This window comes from Ictidomys tridecemlineatus, chromosome 7 (genome assembly GCF_052094955.1).
Source record: "Ictidomys tridecemlineatus isolate mIctTri1 chromosome 7, mIctTri1.hap1, whole genome shotgun sequence".
NCBI classification, from domain to species: domain Eukaryota; kingdom Metazoa; phylum Chordata; class Mammalia; order Rodentia; family Sciuridae; genus Ictidomys; species Ictidomys tridecemlineatus.
The window spans coordinates 9696006-9715839 of record NC_135483.1 but is presented as its reverse complement, the minus strand read 5'-3'; the positions used below and the strand labels follow the sequence as shown (position 1 = coordinate 9715839).

The window sequence follows — 19834 nt, the reverse complement described above, 5'->3', positions numbered from 1 at the left end:
ACTGAGGTGCCCTTCACCAGATGAATGGATAAAAAAATATGGTATATATACACAATGGAGTATTACTGAGCCATAAAGAAGAATAAAATAGCATTTGCTGGTAAATGGATGGAACTGGAGACCATCATGCTAAGTGAAATAAGCTAGCCCCAAAAAACAAGGGCTGAATGTTTTCTCTGATACATAGATGCTAACACACAATAAAGGGGAGAAGAATAGAAGTTCATTGGACTAGACAAAGAGGAATGAAGGGAAGCGGGGATGGGAATAGGAAAGAGTAGAATGAATTAGATATATATAAATTTTCTCCGTTCATATATGAATACATATATTTCATGCCAGCCCAGTTTACCTGGAGTGACCCTGACTGGTTTAGTCATGTGCTGCAATACGCATCCTGATTTCCAAGACAGGTTTCAGCAGGCACTTTAGGGCACATACCAGAAGAGCTGTCATTGCCTGTCCTTGGCCTACGTCACTCGTAGCTTGTTGGTAATTCACAGGTGATTAAATAGACCCACCTGTCTTTTTGTGGTACTGTGGATTGACCTCAGAGCCCATGAATGTTGGACACTCCACCTCTGAGCTATACCCCCAGCCCTCTACTTTTTTTTTTTTTTTTTTTTTTTTTGATAAAAGAAAAAAGTAGCTTTCAGTGATTCCGGAGTTGAGATACTGATGCCTGAGTGGATTGGAAGGTGGGGTGACGGAGACAACACAGGAAATAATATGGTTTTGGTCAGCTTACTTCACACTCCACTCATGCGCCTCTATCTACAACTAAGCAGTTCTTAAAATAAATAAGCAGAACACGGGTTGGCATATTTATTAAACTACGGGAAACTCAGAAGTTGTGCCGCTGCCTCCTCCGGCACACGCTCTTGTGTGAGCTGGCAGATGTGGGGATGCTCGAGGGCCAGGCGCTCTGCCTGTGTCCCCTTTGCATCTCTGCTAAGGCTCCAGTGGATGCAGAGGGGTCTGAGGGCCAAGGAGTTAAGGCAGGCAGGAGCAGAGCTACAAGGCACCCTTGTCCTGCCCACTGGAATCTATCTGCTGTGGCGTGGCCTGGTCCCCAAGGGGCCGAGTACCTTCCCCAGAAATCTTCTGGTTCTTTTGAGGCTCTCTGTGCCAGGTGCTGCCTCCTCGCTGTTCTCCTCGGAGCTAGAGCTGACAGAAGAGGTGGAGCGCCCTCCGAGCGTGCTGTCCTCACAGGACATCTGCCTGCCCTGGCACTCCTGTGCGCTTGGAGACTTGAGGCTCTGGTTGAAGGAGGCGGAGGCCATGCACTCAGCTGCCGTCTGGTCACAGGCACATAGAAACTTCTGGCACAGGCTCTGCCCCACACCTAGAGGGCAAAAGCAGAGCAGCAGACATGAGAGATAATGGGACAGCACCCAGGGCCTCCCTGGCCTCCAGGCTACTCCTTCAGCCTGTCCCCTCCAGTCCCCTCCCAGGCCCCCTCTTGGCTTCTGGTCTTGCTCCAGCTGGTAAGGGACCCTCTGCAGGGGCTGCTCAGCCTTCTGCCTGGTAGACTCATGCTTGTCTGTCTGGACTCAGCTTGGCATCCCCTCCTCCAGACCTCTTTCCTGGGGCTCCAGTTGAACCCACCAGATGGTTCTTCCCATCCTACCAGGCTCTGAGATGGTCACATCACACAGCAATGGTGTATGTTTTCACTCTTCCCTCTTGCTAGACAGCACCGTGAGGACCAATCCATATGTCTGAGCATGTAACTCACTCCTCAACTTGTATTTTCCAAGTAATATTCGCTGGACTCAACTAGTATGTCCTCCCTCCCTGACCAGCATTTCTCCATTTGTCAAATGGAGATTCTTGTCTACCCTATTTTAATAGTAATGGAAAAATACAGGATGACCTCTTAAATTTGAATTTCAGATAATATGTCTGAAAGTTTGATTACTTAAGACATATATTTAAAAAGTTATCCCTGTATATTTGAAATTTGAATTTTCCTAGGCTTCATGTAGTTTTTCTTGCAGGCTCTGGAAAGCCTACTCTTGCTTCAATGCGTAAATCCCATCCAGGGGGTGGTGTGACTCAGATGAGTTGGCATATCTGAAGGTGCTAGACTTAGATAAGATTTCTGCAAATATTATCTGTGTCATCTGTAGTTTTCAGTGGGCTAAAGTTCTCAGGGGTTTTGTGTGTGTGTGTGTGTTTGTGTGTGTGTGTGTGTGTTTTCCTGTCTAAACTTACTTGAAGCATTAAACTATTTTTTTCCACCCTGTACCACACAAACCTTCTAAACTTCCCGAACTGGCCCCTACATGGGCCACAGACAGCAGCAGGAATCAGGAGGAGAGGGAGGAGCCAGTGCAGAGAAGAGATCACCCAGGCTCTGCTCTGGAGGAGCTCTGACTTTTTACGCTGCACTTAGGATCCAAACAGCCCAGACCAGGCTCCGAGATGCCTTCACTTCCCATGATCCACCATGGAGCACCTGGTGCAGGACACGAGCTCATGTGTCACAGAGGGCTGGACTGGAGCTGCACAGGGGTCCCCTGCAGATGCCACTCTCCTGGACTCTAATCCTGGGAGAGGGAGTGAGCCTCCGGCAGCAGTAGGACATGATATCTACCTAATCCTGCCACTCCAAGGTACAAAACCCACCCCTGGCTCCTGTCCCTTGCAGGAAAAAGATGTGTTTGAGTCTTGCTCCTGGCTCCTTCAGGTTCACAATCTGGTGACTATCTAGCTCTCTTCACATTGTGCCACTCAAGGCCCCCACTCCACTTTCTCTTCCAGAATATAGACCCATGTCTTGTTCTGAAGCCTCAGGGCGTTACAGAATACCGTGGTTCTTCTCCTTCCCCATGCCTATGCCCAGCATGACAGTATGGGAACCGGAGAGCCTCCTGCCATCTCCCCTCACCACCCCTTCTGATTCCTTCCAGGCCCCCTGTGCCCACGCCCAGGACCCCTGTTAGTACATGCTGCATGAGATCCTGGTATCTTCCCTGCAGGCTGAGGGACTGGAGGCAAGGATCAGGCAGCTTCACTACTCTGCAGGTTCCTGATGAGGGTTTGTTGGCCAGGTGGATAAAAGAGCAGGTGGGTGAGGGACACGTGAGCACACAGCACCAGGGACCCATGATCCATAAATGACAATGGTCCCACACCACCCAGAGCTCCATGCGCTGTGCTTAGGGAGTGGAGAGGCAGGAGCGGGAGGAAGGCCCAGCCAGTGGCTCCCCTCCTAAGACTGAGGAGCAACAAAACCTTGTCAGGGAGTTCTCAGGGCAGCATTTCCTTTCTGGCTACAAAGCCTGAGAGATGTGCACCTGCTGATGGGCAGGGGGACAGGGCACCGGGAGGACAGAGAAACCTCTTCTGAAGGGGCTGGGAAAGCCTCCGGAAGCGGAGCTGAGCTGAGAACTCACTGTGCAGCAGCAGCACTTACACTTGACCGTGTGGTCCTCGCACACCACCGGTGACGGAGGAAGCCTCTCCAGCACGCAGCCCAGCCGCCTCACGCGCCCCAGGCAGCAGTGGTGGGACACACAGCACCTAAGACCAAGGAAGCCCTTTACTCCTTGGAGCTCCCCACGGACCCAGGACCCTCCTGCCCTGTGCACATGGGGCTAACTCATACACACCCTGGGTGTGGTTGTTCAGAGCACCTGCAGGGCAGCATCAATCACATTATATGTACCCTATCATTTAAAAATTTTATCATATTTTTATTGTGACTCTGTTGATGGCAAATATGGGTGATTTGCATATTTATTATGGTAATTTTCAAAAGATAGAAATAGGAATCTTCAAGAAGGGGTACTTATTTTTAGTTTGCACAAAGGACCCATATAGACTAGCAGTGACCCCCTCCATCAACCCTCTTAGTCCTGCATTCTTAGGGCACTGACCCTCAGCTGAAAGAGAGCACAGTGAGTATCTGAAGCATAAAGAGGGCCTAGATCTAGAACAGCGTCCAGTGTACAGCAGGACTTCGTAAACACCTGAGAATAGTGAATCTGTTTCTTGTTTCTGGACTTGCCTTTCTGAGCGGATGTAGCCTTAGAATCTCCAGTGTCCCCCTAGTCAGATGGATATTCTAGGACAGCGGTGATGGAAGTAGCCAATAGGGAGCTACAGTTGCTGCCCCAAACCTTCCTTTCCATAACTTCCCTGCCCTTTCATGACTCTGGCTCCCTTTGAAGACCACAGACCAAGCAGGGATGAGTCATAGATTTAGAGAATTTTTTTTTTTATGGTATCAGGGATTGAACTCAGGGGCACTCAACAACTCAACAACTTTTTCACAGGGACAAGCACCCTAGAAAGTAGACGGCACCACTGGTCATGGGTGGGGTGATTTCCAAATACAATTATCTTTAAACATTATCAGCTCCACTTTTGGAATGTTGCTGAAACTCAGATGGAGTCTTCCATAATTTCCTGTTGCTTCTATGTCTATGGTATCATGTGGTATTTTTGCTTAATTTTCCATCTCTCACTAGGCAAACTTCTATTGGCCATAAGTGGTATTGCTTTACTGAGCTGTAGTCACTTTTGTATCCCCACCACCCAGCACAGCCTGGCACAGAGCAAAACCTCAAGAAATGTGAGTCAACTGCATACATCAATGAATGAACATCAATCAATGTATGCGTAAAATCAGAATCCTTCCAAAGGTGGTGGGAATAAAATTTAACAGTTAAAAGTTGCGAAGAAGATCATTTCAATGGGACCTTCTGTAGGGCAAACCAAGTGAAGACCCCAATTCTGTATGTTGGCCATTGCATCATAGATAGGTTTAGGGTCCTCTGAAGTGTCTTTGCAGACCAGCCTTCTCATGGCAGCTGAGCAGTATTTGTGGTGTTGCTAGATTCCCAAATCAAAAGATCTGGATTAGTCTGACTTGGCCCTTTCAACTAGGGGAGGAATCGCAGACAAGTCAGCCTTTGCACCCTAGATGCTCATTAGGAGATTGGCCCACATGCTGCCCGATTGCCTGCAGAAACTCTTTGTGATGCCGAAGGCAAAATGCAGCACAGCCGTGGCCTCTTGGCTCTCGCTGTTGTGGATGGCCTCTGCCTCCCTCGCCTGCCACCCTCTACCTGCCATACCTGTCCAGGGCATCCTTCGGCTCGCCTCTTCCTTCTCGTCCACAGTAACAGCCATAAGATTCAAATTCCTCCGGACACCGGGACGTCAGACAGAAGAGCATCTCTCCAAATGGCAGCATCACCTGCGTGTTGTCCTTGCTCCCCAGGTGCAGGAAGGTGAGTCTGTCACAGACTGATTGGGAACAGAGACTCTCAGGAGATCAAGGAATGTCACCAGAGTTGCCAAGAGCAGGGCAGGGTTCCAGGCTGCACAAGGACAGCCCTGGGTGGCACGAGGAAACCTCTGACAGAGTGGGGCTGTGGCTTGTCCTCTCTTTGGGATACACTGTGTCACAGATACACTGTCCCCTGGCTTCTAATACTCTACCAGACTCTCCATGAGATCCTAAGGGAAGGGGACTTGCTGGGACCAAGGATGATCTTTATAACTGGACAGAGCTGAGCATCGTAGACAGTCTTGTCTGTCCTCCTGGACTTCTGGGCCCAGTTAAGCTAGCACACTTGGCAGCCGTGTCTTTCTGAGCCCTTGGATTTCCTTTCCTGTGTTTGTTCCTTAGTCTCTACCCTTCTACCCTCTCCTCTGCCTTCAACTTTCAAATGCAACTTTCTCCACATTTGTGCACTGCCCTCCAGACATCAATCAGGCTTCCTCTGGACCCAGCTGACCGTGGTTCCTTGCAGGTACAGGGCCTTTGATAGGACATCAGTGGGAAGAGGGACAAGGGAAGGATGATTAGGACCCAAGCGCTTCATTCTTTACAGTAAACCCTGGTGTGGACCAAAGCAGGCTCTTCCCATCTGGGCCAGCAAAGGCAGAGCTGTGGCAGCAGCAGGCCAAGGGTGGAAAGGCCCTGGCTCCATCCCAGGTTCAGCCTCACAACAGCCAGTGACAACAGACAAGTCACATGCCCTGGAGCCTCACTCTTCTGATCATTACGGGGAGGATACCCCACAACGTCAGAAGCCGGCAATCAGACGAGGTGGCTCCAGGTTCCCTGTCAACAGCCTAACCCCAGGATCTCAGGGTGGGAGGACAGTCACCCTCCAGCTTCCAGCCTCTGCCTACCTTTCCTAGTTGCCTCCTCAGGTCCACTTGCAGAGGATGGCACCGCCAACCCCGAAGATTTAAGGCCTGCAGGGATGAGCGTGACCTCTTTGGCTGTAGCAACCTCCGCAGATCCTAAAATGCACACCTTGAGGGTTAAGGTTCAAAAAGCAGCTCAAGGACAGGTTTGCAGATGGACAAGGCATCTCAGAGCACAAGAGCTTTGGGAAAGTGTGCCTCCACCTGGGTCTGCAGACATGGCAGCAGGTCCTTGGGGTCCTTGAGTTCTATGTGAGGATTTCCAAGTGTTTACAGAGGTCCTAGCATTGATGGGAGCCTACACTCGGCCACAGGGGTGGCAGCTCATGCACAGAACAGTGGTGGCACCTCAGGCCTGTTGTGGATGGTCAGGACACCCACAGCGAGTGATGAGGCAAAGGGAATGGAGGAAAAGGCCACCTCGTGGTACAAGGATGTAGCCAACCTCCGACTTCCTCGTCCTGTGCAGCACCACAGGCTTCTCCTCATAATTTAGCATCAGATGACCAGCAAGGCTGCCGGCTTCTGCCCTTGGTCCAGCAATCCTCCCTCTCCGTATTTACCCAAACAAGTTAATCAGAAGCAGATGGGCATAAAGTATGTATCTACCATTCATAATAACAAATGTTGGAAGTGATTGGTTAAATAAGTCATTCCCATATAAGGAGATATTGTACAGGCGCTACAACTCATGTTACAGAAATGTGATGTCTACCGTCATGTCCAGTGACAGGGTGCTGCCCCACACTGCTTCAGACACACCTCGACTACAAAGCAAGGACATCAAGCAGTTATGCTCATAGATATGCTAGAGGAAGACTGGGGAAAAAAATCTTCAAATATTAAAAGTGTCTTTGTCTTGTCGAATTATGAGTGACTTAAATGGAGCTAAAAGTAATTTTCTGTATTTATCTGAATGCATCTTTTTACCAGATATCTCCCATTTCTTCCTAAAGAATCTTTTGATTTTATTTGTGTCCTTTTTGGATGGACAGGAATGTAAAAGTACATTGGCTTCCATGACACCTTCCATTTGGGGTTTGGCCTCAAGTCTCATCTGGAATTCTTTGAATTCATAGGTGTTTGGGGATGATTACATATACAGGAAGAAGGAGCCAGGTGTGCTTACCTGGAGGGGGTGTGGCCCTAGCGGCCTCCGTGCCTTCCCGATCTTGGCCTGGCTCTGGAAAAGGAGAGAGAGGAGAGACAGGGTAAGCGCTGACCTGGCCTGTTCCACCTGGGGGCCAGATGCCCCCCCTGCTCCAGGTGCAGGAGGTCAAGTGCTCTTCCTGCTGCTCTTTCTCTGTCTCCCGTGGTGAGGGTTTGTGGGAGAGCAGAAGAGAGGTCAGAGGACCCTGGCCTCAACATAGGCTCACTGGTCAATTCAGCTGCAGCGCGTGGGCTGGAAGCAGGGGAGTTTGTTGCAATACCTGGGAATGTGGCTTCTCCAGAATTTGGAGGACAGAAAGACTAAAAGAAAAATTGCATTTTTGATCAGAGAGCATGCAGTACAGAGACTGGTGGATGCATGGTGGACGGTGCTGGCTGCTTCCCTGTAAAGTGAGTGACTATGGTAGCTATTAAGCACTTACTGCCTCTGACCTGGCAATAGGACTCTCTAACTCTGGGACAACCCATGAGCTGGCAGTAGCATGCTCATGCTCCTTTAGAGGGGGACAGGCAGGAGAGTCAGTCACTCTCCAGGCCACCGAGCTAGGAAGGGGCAGGCGCAAGCCAGGCTGCCTGGATGAAGCTGGGTTAGGGTTAGGGTTGCTCAGCTACCACGCCACGTCCTGCTGGACCACAAAGAGCCAGAAATGCCCAGGAAAAATTCTGTGGAAATGAGAAACCGCCTTCCCTCTCACAGTCTCACAGAGATGGTGGCACTGTGTGAACACCAGGCTGGAAGTTCTCAGCCAGGGCACTGTGCTCCGGGGAAGAGAAGGCACTGGGCAGACTGATCTCTTCAAAAACAAAATCTACAGAGCCAGAGCAAGGACTTGAGCTGAGCCACCTGGGCAACCCCTGCCACCCTCTGGGCTTCTGCATCTGTAACGTGGGGACAGCAACAGGCTCCTAGGACCAGCCTAGGACCAGCCAGGACTCCCTCAGAGACGGACAGCAGGAAGGGACTCAGAAATACACCAGCACATTGGAGGCACCCGGCAAAGCCACTGCCCGGGGTCCATTTGCTTTCTTGTTCATTCTGAGTGACTATCAGGTCACTATTTTCAGTTCCTTGTACTTTTAAAATAAAGGCTCCTTGGTTTTTAGTCACCACAAGCAAAGCAAATGGCCAGGTTAATTCCACCAAGAAATAAGGAAAGAAAATAGTCACACAGCCTCAAGTTGGGCTCAGAGACCAGGCTGCCAGGTCACTTGCTGAGTGACTTAGAACTGTAAGCTCCCTGAGCCTCAGTGTCCTGCATATTCTGTGAAATGATTAAAATAGTTCCTCTGGGCCCCATTAAGAGGTCACTAGTCACTGCAACAGAGCACATGTTTGGTGGCACCTCTCCACCGGACCCTGCCTGCCTCCTTCAGGATCTGTCTGCTTACTTATCCTCTGCCGCCTCTGGTGTCAGGAGCCGCTGTGGAAAGAAGCCGCCCAGCTTCAGTTATGGATCCAGGTGGGTGCCCTGAGCCCAGAGAGATCACCTGCCAGGGGTGAGGACCGAGAAGTGAAAGCCATGACCACATGTCAGGGCTGTGGCTGCACACAGTGCCTTAGGAGGTTCCAGTCCAGTGGCTCAGGGCCAGGACTTGTTTAGGCAGAAAGACCAGCAGGAAACCTCTTTAGGAGTGAGAGGCCATTACTTCCCCAGGTTGGAGCCGTCCTTATGGAAGGCAACTGCAGAAGGAAGCTGGTCTAGGGGTAATGACAGGACCTTCCTCCTGTCCCAGCCCTGCCACTTGGCTATGTGCTGAGGACACTGCATCTGCACCTCAATTTATTATCTTAAAATGGACATTATGACCATTTTTCCTAGAGTCCTTTGAGCATTAAATGCAATTATACACTACAAGCAGGTCATCCAGGGTTCAGCTTGATTGGTGGCATGTGCTTAGGGACAGGTACAACCTGTCCTTAACAACCTGTCCAACACAGCTGAAAAATGGAGAGGCCAGGATCTGACCCTGAATGTACCCTGAATTAACCCATGGTATGGTGATAGGATGGTGAAGACAGTGATGATCTGTTTCTTTTTTTCACAAACTCCCCCACCTGCACAGTGGGACATGTTTTCTTGACCCCACAACAGGTGGCCTCTGCCTGGAGGGATGCCTGTCCCCGGGTGTGAGTGCGTGTGCAGGCAGCCACCCCCATTCGGGCCTTCGACACCTCAAGGAACCTCATTTCCTTTCCGTCTTTCCCAGAGATAAACCCTGTGCTTCCTTCTTGCCTCAAGGAGAGGACAGTTAAAGCATAAGAACTCAGACTTTGGAGAATGTGCCAGTTGAGGGTTATTTCCTGGTGGTCTCATGGGGCCAGGATTACACAGCAGTTCCTCAAGTTTGGAGAATTTTCCCTAAAGAGAATGCAAATCGCCCCTGACAATCATGCTTGGCTGGTTGTTGGGTAGGATATAGAGTGGGGCGTTACTTGGGTGATATTTTCTCTTCTCTCTAAACATGGACCTAAGGGCAGGCTGTCTGGGAGCAACTGGATGAGATGCTCTTGGCCACTTTGGGGACCGCCAGGAGGGAAGAGCAGCATGGCCTCTGCTCCAAGCCTCTTGGCCCAGCGTCAGCAGCTCTGGAGGAGGGAAAGAGCCAACTCTGGGAAGGTGGTGTGCAGAGTGACCTTCTGAGGGGCAGGCTGGCCTGACTTAGAAAGCAAAACTATAGGATGCCCAGCTACCTCTGGGTTTCAGACGAACAAGAAATAAGTTTTTGGTGTTGTTTCATGCAATCCCTGAAACACACATATCTCATAAAGGTGCTCATCTGAAATTGAGCTCTACCAGGGTGGGCATGCTGCCCTTTACTTGGTAGTCGTCCAGCGATGGGGACAGGAGAGTGAGGGAGGAGATTTGGGGTCAGGAAGAACCAGGGGCTCTGAAATGCACTTGGTCAGTTCCATAACCGAGCAAGCAGGGTAAATTTTAAGGAAGCAGGTGCCAGCAGGTGGGGGGTGGCTCAATTGAAATGAGGATACTGGGGTCCACACCAGCCCTCTGTGCTCACCTTCTCCTGAGACGGCTGTCAGGCTGGCATCTGTGGGTTCTGCAGGAGCCACTGGGGAAAGAGAGGCCCGGACAGCGCTGACCATGCAACACAGTTTCAGGACCAAGCACAGAGTGTAGAAGGAGAATCGTCTGGGGACCGAGGGACCATGGAGCTGGGGCAGGGGGAGGACTGAGCACAGGTTGCCAAGGGGGAGCTGTCCATCCTGCATGAGGGTGTCCTTGATCTCCAGCTCCCTCCAAAACAGGGGCCGCCCAGCTAGTGACAAGGTGATCTTGTCACCAGCTCAGGAGGAACTGCAGAAATGGTGGGGTTCTGATGGGGAAGGTAGGCCCTATCAGACATGGGCAGAAGGGAGTGAGAAGATTGCAAATGCCCAGCACCTCCTACAGTATGTCAACTGTTCAAGAGGCAGCACAGATGGCAGAGGACTCAAGCCCTCCGTGATGGATGTGGACTCAGAAGACACAGAAATATAGCATGCATACAGCCCTGTGTGTACACCCTTAAATACCCAAGCATCTACCCACATACATATCCCCCCCACACACCTACACACGTACTCCTATGCATGTGCACGCGCGCGCACACACACACACACACACACACACACACACACACACACACACGTTTGCTCTTTAGCAAACACTGCACAGCTAGTTCTGGAAGAGGCCCCTGCCCCAGGAGAGGTGGGATGCTCCGCCAAGGTGCACCTGGGACCTCCCATCCTCCCATCCCCAGGTGCCCAAAGGTGCCAGGACTGAGAGCTGATTGAGATTTTGGTGAGCTAGGACTGGCAGGCATAAACTTGGCTCCTGTCTTTTCCTAAGATCCACATTTTACAGTAAGAATTATCATTTGCTTGGTTCGGTGGACCGGGATGAAGAATCAAACCTGTCCAGAAAAGACACATGAAAACAGCTTCCCCTTAAAGTGCCTGGGCTGGATCCAGGCTGCCCCTTCTGCCCAGCTCTGGTCAGCACAAGGAAGGAGGGGAAGGAGGACAGGGGAGACCTGGGTCTGTCCCCAGGAGTCCATGCAGCTGGGAAGGGCCTTGCTCCTCTGAGCACCGGGTCCTGTCCTAGACATGCCCATGCCAGGGCTCGGACTGGAGAGGGAGAGGGGGAGACACAGAACTGGGATCTACGTCCTCACTGGGTTAAGCTGACACCTTGGTCTGAATCATAGACAGTCCATTTGTGGAGCCAACCATTAGCAAGGGACAGAGTTTGCTATGGGCCCATTTGATTTTGGGTGTCTGCACAGAAATAATCACATCTCCTAGCTGCGGGAGGTGGGGACAAGTCAGATGTCATGGGGTGCTCCAGCTTCTGTGAGGTGGGCTTAGTAAAGGAGGGGTGTCCACCAGCTGTCCTCACCCCAGGGCCTGGTATTCCCAGTAAGAGCCAGCTTCCCCGTGGCCTCACCTCCAGGCAGCAGAGCCGTGGTGTCTTTCCTGCTGCTCGTCTCTGGAAGGGAAGTGCACAGGAGTGTTCAGGGAGCGGGTGGGACTTGGCTGAAGGTGCTGTGCGTGGATCCCGGGAAACCCACCAACAGCCGGTCCCACGCCAGCTCTGACACAGGCCCAGTGCTTCCTACCTGGAGTCTGAGCCAGGCACGAGGAGGTGTCCACAAGGTTCAGGGAGGAGTTGATGCCAGACTGAGCCAGGCACTCAAGGGCAGCCTTGTCACAGGTGCACAGCAGGTGACTGCAAGTGTCTGCAGACTCTGGGCACAGAGCAAGAGCAGGGCAGGTGGAGAGATCCCAGTGGGTCTCAGAGGTCACAGGAGTCCCACAGCAGAGCCCCCAATGTGCCCCACGAGGCCACCACCCCTGCCACCTTCCTCCTGTCACATCAGTGCCACTGCCTCAGAGGACCCGCCTGGGAGTCACACTCAGTCATCCACAGGCAGCTCCATGGGCTCCGCCTTCCTTGGAGTTAGTCTGGCCCTATCTCCACATCTCCATGCCACCACCCCCACGGAGCCACTGTCATCTCCTGCCTGATGGCATTGGTGGCCTCCCAGCTTGGCCCCGTCCCTGCCCACCGTGTCCTCTGTGTCCTCACTGGGAAGACAGAATACACTTCAGAATTCAGTAAGCATGACAATGACTTCCTGACGTGGCCTAGGGAACGTCGCAGGATTGTCCCCCTCTCCCACACCCCTCCTCACCTGTCTTTCTGTCCCCCTTGTTTCTCAAGTGCTCCAGGCACCTGAGCCTCGGGCCACCCTAGTGCCCTGCCTGGTTGCCTCTCTCCTGCCCTGGGAGCTGCTGGTTCGGCTCCCGCCTCTCCTTGCCCAGCCGCATCACCCCAGGAGGCTCCTCCTTCCTAACAGGGCCCGGCCCAGCCTGCCTTTCCCTGACTCTTGGTCCTCCACAGCTCTTGTCACCACCTGACACATCACTTGTCTTTTGGACTACCAGGGTCTGACAGTTGTGAAGACAGTCTGGCAGGTCAGGAGGTCCCCACACTGAGGTGACTGTCCCTGCTGGTGTAGGCGCTCACCCAGGGCTGGCCGTCAATGGATGGGTCCTGCTCTCTGCACATGGGTCCCTTACCCGGTGGTTCACACCCAGCGCCTCCCTCCATCCTCCCTGATGCTCCATGCACCACCCTGTCCTTGTGACCCTGGGTCCAGACCCTGTGGTCCTGCCACTGGGCAGCTATGTGACTCTGGGCAGGTTATTTAATTTCTCTGGGTTTTCCCTCCTTTGTCTGAAAATTGAACAAAGGTCCCCATCCCATGGGTCTGTCAGGGGGGTCAGAGCAGCTGTGCATAAAGACCATCCAGCAGGCCTTGCCTCTGTGCCCTCTCCTACTCTACTTGCACTAGGATTGCCGAAGACTTGGAATGTGAGTCCTGGACAAGGTGGAGAGCTGAGACCCGACCCTGTGTGTGGTGACTCTTACAGACAGCAGCCACCGTGGGCCTCATGCCCTCATCCCCACTTCCACTTCCAGGGACGTCACTGAGTTAGTGTACACGGTGACTGCAGAGGTCATGTTACCAGCATTGCTTACTTCATAATGCAACCCTGAAGTAGGTTTTCTCCTCCCCGTAGTGAGCTTCAGAGAAGTTTAGTGATTGCCCCACCCAATGTGAAAGCAGCAAACTAATGCCCCTCACAAGCCCCAGGGTTGCTACAATTACAAAATTACAAACCAGATAATCTGCTGATTGACTATGGCTTCAATTTAAAGAAATGTTTGTTGCACATCTACTCTGTGCCAGCTACAGATGCCACCGACCCAGGCCTCGGGTACCTAACCATTACCAATGACGTTGCCAATGGCAACAATGATGCAGAGACCCCAGGACCCCTCAGCCACACCCAGGCCTGGGTCCCTGGGTCTCCACCCAGCCCCAGGACACCTGCAGATGCTCACCACATGTGACCTTCTTGCTGATGCAGTCAACTTTTGCGCTGAGCCTGGAGGGGTCCTGGTGGCAGTCCTGCTCGGAGGCTTCCTCGTAGCACCTGCGGTGCTGGAAGCAGCAGCTGTGGCAGCGGCAGGGTAGGGTGGGCGGGGTTAGGACTGGGGAGAGGCAGGCAGCCCAGAGTCACCCTGCATCTCTGGATGACCTCAGGAGCTGGCTGTTTCAAATACTCTGTGTGTGTATATGCGTGCACGTGCGCACACACACACATACACACACACACCACACATACACACCATCTGCTAACCCTCAAGCATCAGAGGGCAGGTCTGCATGTGCTGGCACTGGCACGCAGGCTTCCACAACCAGCAGGATAGGCTGGATCTGAGTGTGAAGGTATCTCCGAGAAGGTAAGGATCAGGTAGATAGCCAGGGGAGCTTGGGTTGTGCCAGATGGTATTAAAAAATGTAAAGGACAACGCCTTGCTCTGGATGTGCAGCTTCTCACACCACTGTGTAGACCTGGACTTTGGGGCCAAGAGAGGAGAAATGACTTCTCTGAGGACACACTGCAATTTAGTGGTGGAGTCGGGGACAGGCACAGAGCAAGGTGTGGACATAGGATGCTGTCGGGCAACACAGGGCAATCGGCTGCTTAAAGATAGAAGAAAATCTGATCTAGACAAAACGAGAACCAGGGAAGGCCACATTCTCTGCCAAACATTGTAAGTAGAGAGCTCTGCTGGCTTGAAGAGAGCGTGGGAGGCTCCCAGGTTCCAGAAGACTCTTTTAGAGCTCCGCAGTATCTGAAGACCAGCAAGCGGAAGGGCTGAGGCAGAGGCGATCCATGGCACTCAGATGACACCCCACGCTGGGAACCTGTCTCTCCCTCTGGTGCCATGGAGCAGCACTGTTTGGGAGGATGCAGTCCCAGCCCTGCCACCAGCCCTGCCGCTCTGGCTCTTGGGACAGGCTGAGTGGGGCTCTGCAGCTGGTCTGAATCTACTTGCACTGATGACCTGTGGTCTGTCTTGGGCAACTTACCCCTTTTTCAAATTTACAGTATTTGCTGGGAGGAAACCGAGTCTCAGAGAGGCTCACTATTAACAGTTAGCATTTTTGAGCATTCCAGGGACTGCTCTAAGCACTTTACATTTAATGAGCCTGTTGTGAATGGAGAATCTCAGGTTCAGGGCCCACGCAGGACTTCAATCCTATGCCTGGGGCAGAAGGGTGGGGCTAGAAAACTATCCTGGGAACTGCATGGCAGAGCAGGGACGGGAATGAAGCCGGCAAAGGAGCTCCTGCAATCAGACACCTCTTCCTCAACAGGAATAAGGACAATGATTACTGCTGCTTGTTACAGCAGCTAACCTTTGCTGAGTGCCTACCATGCAGTGGCCCCCTGCTTCTAAAGCTTGTCAAGGGTTAATTCATCTATCCCTCAAGTGGATCCCAGGCACCAGCTGTGATTATTACTATGGTCCTTTACATATGTGGGTGCTGAGATACACAGGCTGTGACTTGCCTGAGGTCCAGCTTGTTCACAACACATGCTGATGCTGGAGCTGGGTGGCTCTTGCAGTGTAGACAGATCAGTGAGCATTGTAAGGAAGAAAAATCACATAGACAAATGATGACCTTGGACAACTCACAAGGATTTCTAGGAATCAAGATCTATCTAGATCCTATTATGTATCAGGCACTCAATCAATAACAGCAATGATTTTTGGTGTCTAGCAGTAAGTTCAAGATGGAAATAACCTGCACTGTGGAATTTGGAAGTTCCCACCCACCCATTGAACTGTATAAAGCAATTGAAATTGGGTGCAGCCCACTATTCCACTTTGATCTTTCATCTGGGATGGGAGGCAGTGATGAATTATTGCTTCATTTCTCCGACTGCTAGGTTTACAAGGTCTTATAATAATTAAATGAAGGGGTAAGGGTGTACCTGAAATGAAAGCAGGTTCCCAGAAATGGCCCTGGCCCATACCCCACGCAGAGCCAGCCTCTTCAGGAGTCAGTTTGCTCCTGGTCCTTAAGGTGGGAGACTGCCCCTTTGATCCACTGGAAACCTACACACTCTCGAAGGTTTGGAGGTGGGATGGATTTGTTAATTCCAAAACCATTGTTCTTTGTCATCCAAGTATTGTTATTTATTTATTTGAAGCTTTTACCACTTTTTATTTATTTGCTTAGTTCTTTGAATCTTGGAAAATCAATTGGAGGCTGATTACCTAGACAATAGTTACCTCATTGAGTTGCTACTGCATGCCGGGTATTATTATCAGTGCCGGAAACACAGAGAAAGGACAGGGTGCAGACCCTCTGTAGAGAGTGTGGAGTGGAGTGGGGAGACAGGCCCTGTGCCCACACTCTCACCTGTGTAGGAGCAGGTGTCTGGGGAGCAGAAAGGTTTCCCTGGTGCCTAGGGGTCAAGACATCTGAAGAGGGTGTCCTGGAGGAGAAACAGCAGGCCAGGCAGGAGCTGCCCAGCATATCACCTAGGGGACCCCTTCCCACCTTCTATGAGCCCACATGGGCTCACAGGCTCCACTGCACTGGATTTGGGCACAAGGGTAAAAGCTGCGAGTGACGGGCATGGTTCATGGAGGGGTTGAGGCCTGGGGACTCCATTTCCCACTTCCACATGGATTCTGCTGCCAATGCTGCTGTTACTATGGCTTCAGACACTGTTATTATTACTACCACTTCACTAGTGCTATGCTACTGCACGACTGGGACTACCACAGTCCCCACTGCAGCTGCCTGGCTCCTGCTGCTAGAGCTCTTTCCACTGTGGCTACCAGTCACTAGTGCTCTTGGGGTACCTTCTTCATAAGCCAGGCAGAGGCCCGGCCGCTTTAACTTGAATTTGGAGAATTAATACTAAATTATAACCCTCTGAAGTAAGTGTTCTTAATAGCGATTTTTAAAGATAAAGGATTGGAGAGCAAACAACTTAACTTGCCTAAGATGGCAAAGTCAGAAAGGACAAGAGGCTTAGAATCATGGGTCATAGGCAACAGGCCTTAAAATTTTAACAGAGAGCACTTCATTCCCATAACTCAAGGGCCCTCCTGCTTCCTGTACCTGTTGGCATAACCCTGCTTTTAGGTTTCAGGTTTCGTTGACAATCTTGGTGTCTCGTCTCAGTGGGCGCTTCCCTTGTACATGTGGATGTGCGCATCTTTACTGGACACTTCGATTCTCTTATTTTCCACAGTAGACATTTTCCTCTTTAAAGCAGGGGTGATTTTCTCTTTTCTTAAGCACAGTGCTCATATATCATCATATTTTTGCTTTTATTTGTTAAAAAATGAATAGAAACCTTCATAGTTGTCTCACCTCTGGTGGCCAGAGCTGCTCCAAATAAAACTATTCTTAAATTTCATTATGCAGAAGAGTCAAAGGGAGCTTGTGTAAATGTAGACCTCCACGTTCCACCTAAAGATAGCCTGAGTAATAGGTCTGGGATGGATCCTAGGAATCTGCATTTTCTTAAATACCTTCGTTTTTATTTATTTATATGCAGTGCTGAGAATCGAACCCAGTGCCTCACACATGATAAGTCAAGCGCTCCACCACTGAGCCACAACCCCAGCCCCAGAGTCTGCATTTTTAACAACACACAGGAGGTTCTGATGCAGGTGACCAAACTCTGAGCAACACCACAATGCAGCTTTGCCATTTGGCCATCACATGGGCTCTTGGTATGTGCCCACCACCTACAGCAGGTCACAGGTCACATGGCAAAGTAAAGAGGAGAAAGCATCACCCTGCTGGTAGCTACCAAGTGAGTGCCTAGCCCAGGGCCCTTCCCATCCATCAGGCCCCCAGGGTCCACCCATGGGTCCTGCTCACCTGTCCGTCTCATCCATGGGGAGTCCATCCATCTCAAACCTGCAGGCGCAGCCATAGTCTTCAAAGTCCCGAGGACAGAGATCAGCGACGCACTTCATTCCGTGCACAAATTGGAGCAGCAGAGGGAAGTTGGTGAAGACGGCCTGCAGCCAGGTGAAGCGGGGGCCCAGGCAGTCTGGGGAGGAGCGGTGCAGGGGCTGGTGGGCACTGGGAGCCAGGCCCAGGAGGAGCCTGTTCCCTGGACTCCCTATCCTTTGGGCTGCTGGGATCTCGTTAGCATAGTGAGGCCCACTGTGTCCTCGTCACATAGTGAGGCCCACTGTGTCCTCGTCACATAGTGAGGCCCACTGTGTCCTCGACTGCTCTGAACAGCTCAAGGGAAGCAGGCGTATAAGCCATGGTCCTTGCCAGCTGCCACCAACAGCCATTTGTTTCTCCTTCCTTCCTAATGAAATTGACATTTCTTAGAGAAGCCAGCCTGTGCCTCAGTTTCTGAGACCGTTTCATGTCAAGCCCGGTGACCCCATGCTTCTGTGCCAGTGATTGATCCAGGGATGAGCTTCCCACCCAGATCTGCCAGAAGCACTTAAGAGGAAGTCTGTGTGAGGCTCCTTCTGGGACTCCTTCTCTCCTGAGGAAGAGTGCGGGCATGTAAGGACATCTTTGGATCTACACCTTTCCCTTGTTCAATGCAGGTGAGGACATGTGGGTTGTGACCACGTTTCAACCATGAAGCCCCAAACCTAAAGCTAATACCCTACATGCTCGGGAAGAGGCAGAGTAAGACAGAGTGGGCCTGCAGGGTCTCTGACACCTGCCCTGAGCCAGTTCATCCATTCTGGTGCCTCAGACCACTGTCGGGTGAGATAATGAAATATCTATATGATCTGTTTCTTTTATGGTTGGTTTGTTGAATGGATCTCACAAATAGCACAGTAAAATCATACAAGTAACATTATAGAATTATAAGCCAGGGTAGCAAGGAAAGGTGTTCTGACACACAGTTTCTGAGCACCTATGTGCCAGACACGGTACCAGGTTCTATTAAAAGTTTAGATCAACAGAGTACATAAGATGTTGGGCAGCATTTATTTCATCTATTAGTCCATAAATTTCATATTAATCTGAAAGGTTAATAATATTGAGAACTGTTTGCTAATCTTGTTCCCAGAATGTGCTGTCCCCAACTGCCAAACTGCAGAATGTATTCCCTTACCCGGTTGCACGCAAACTGCCCTCTCACCCTGACCCATCAATGAACTTCCTCCTGCCCTCTCCAAGGAAAGTATATAAGCTCTGCTTAAACCGTTCTCTGGGCTCTTTGCTCTATTCAAGTGAGCTCTGAGCCCCAGCATGCTGGACCCCCAATAAACCCCTTGCTATTGCATGAGACAGTCTCTTGGTGGTCTCTTCCTCCGACGCTCGCCAGACCTTTACAAATCTTTCTAGGTGTGTGTTGTTCTGTTATCACCATTTCACAGGTTAGGGACACTGATGGTCAGAGCCATGCCCAATACCAACAAAGAATAATGATTTTCTCTGAAGTAGGCAGCAACCAAAAAAGTAGGAAAACAGGACTGACTGTTTCTGACTCTATGACTCATTGCTGCCCTCCTTGTTCTCTGTCTCTGACTGTGGGGTCACTGGGTGCTAAAGGCGATGACCCACTCTACTGTCTGGATCCAGCAGGGGGGTGACTCACCTGAACCAAAAAAGCCATCACTACCCTCCTCAGACCTGGGGGACACTGAAGCTGGCTGGGGAGGCTGTGGACACTCAGAGGCAGACACCAAGGCCCAGGTCATTGCCTCAGATTTCCTAGACACGTTTCATGTCTGACACTTGGGGGATAAAAGCAATTTCAGATTTAACTTACCAAACATTTCAGCCACACTTTCCTCATTTTCAAACATTCCATTGATGAATGTGGTATCTAAGTGGAAGAAAGAGAAAACAAAGAGTCTCGGTTTCTTCTCCTTTCCCCCTCCCCATCTGGGGAAGGTCAAGCTTTTTCTAAGAACAAATTTGACCTTGGGCTAACTTTCTAGTAATGCGGGTTGCCATGGAAACCTGATAAAAATGAAATGTGAACTGGGTTACTAGGCAACATCACTAGATGGCACAAATGACCCTTAAATGGCAGGGGGCATGAGATGAGAGGTCTTCGTCTCAGGGGCTCTTCCAGTGTGTGGCTCTTGTACCTGGGCATGTCCCCACTGGACAT

At 51.1% G+C, this 19834-nt stretch overlaps 1 protein-coding gene across 1 annotated transcript; it reads right to left on the bottom strand.

The window, feature by feature from the left end:
• Positions 1-811: 811 nt before the first annotated feature.
• Oc90 (otoconin 90) lies at positions 812-19577 on the bottom strand. The gene is made up of 11 exons (XM_005316359.4): positions 19487-19577; positions 17611-17785; positions 13752-13864; positions 11959-12087; positions 11787-11828; positions 10360-10410; positions 7301-7354; positions 6154-6267; positions 5088-5259; positions 3422-3528; positions 812-1345 (listed from the first exon to the last, which is right to left on the bottom strand). The coding sequence occupies exons 1-11, from the start codon at positions 19521-19523 to the stop codon at positions 1047-1049; spliced, it is 1293 nt and encodes a 430-aa protein (XP_005316416.2). The 5' UTR covers positions 19524-19577; the 3' UTR covers positions 812-1046.
• Positions 19578-19834: the final 257 nt, after the last annotated feature.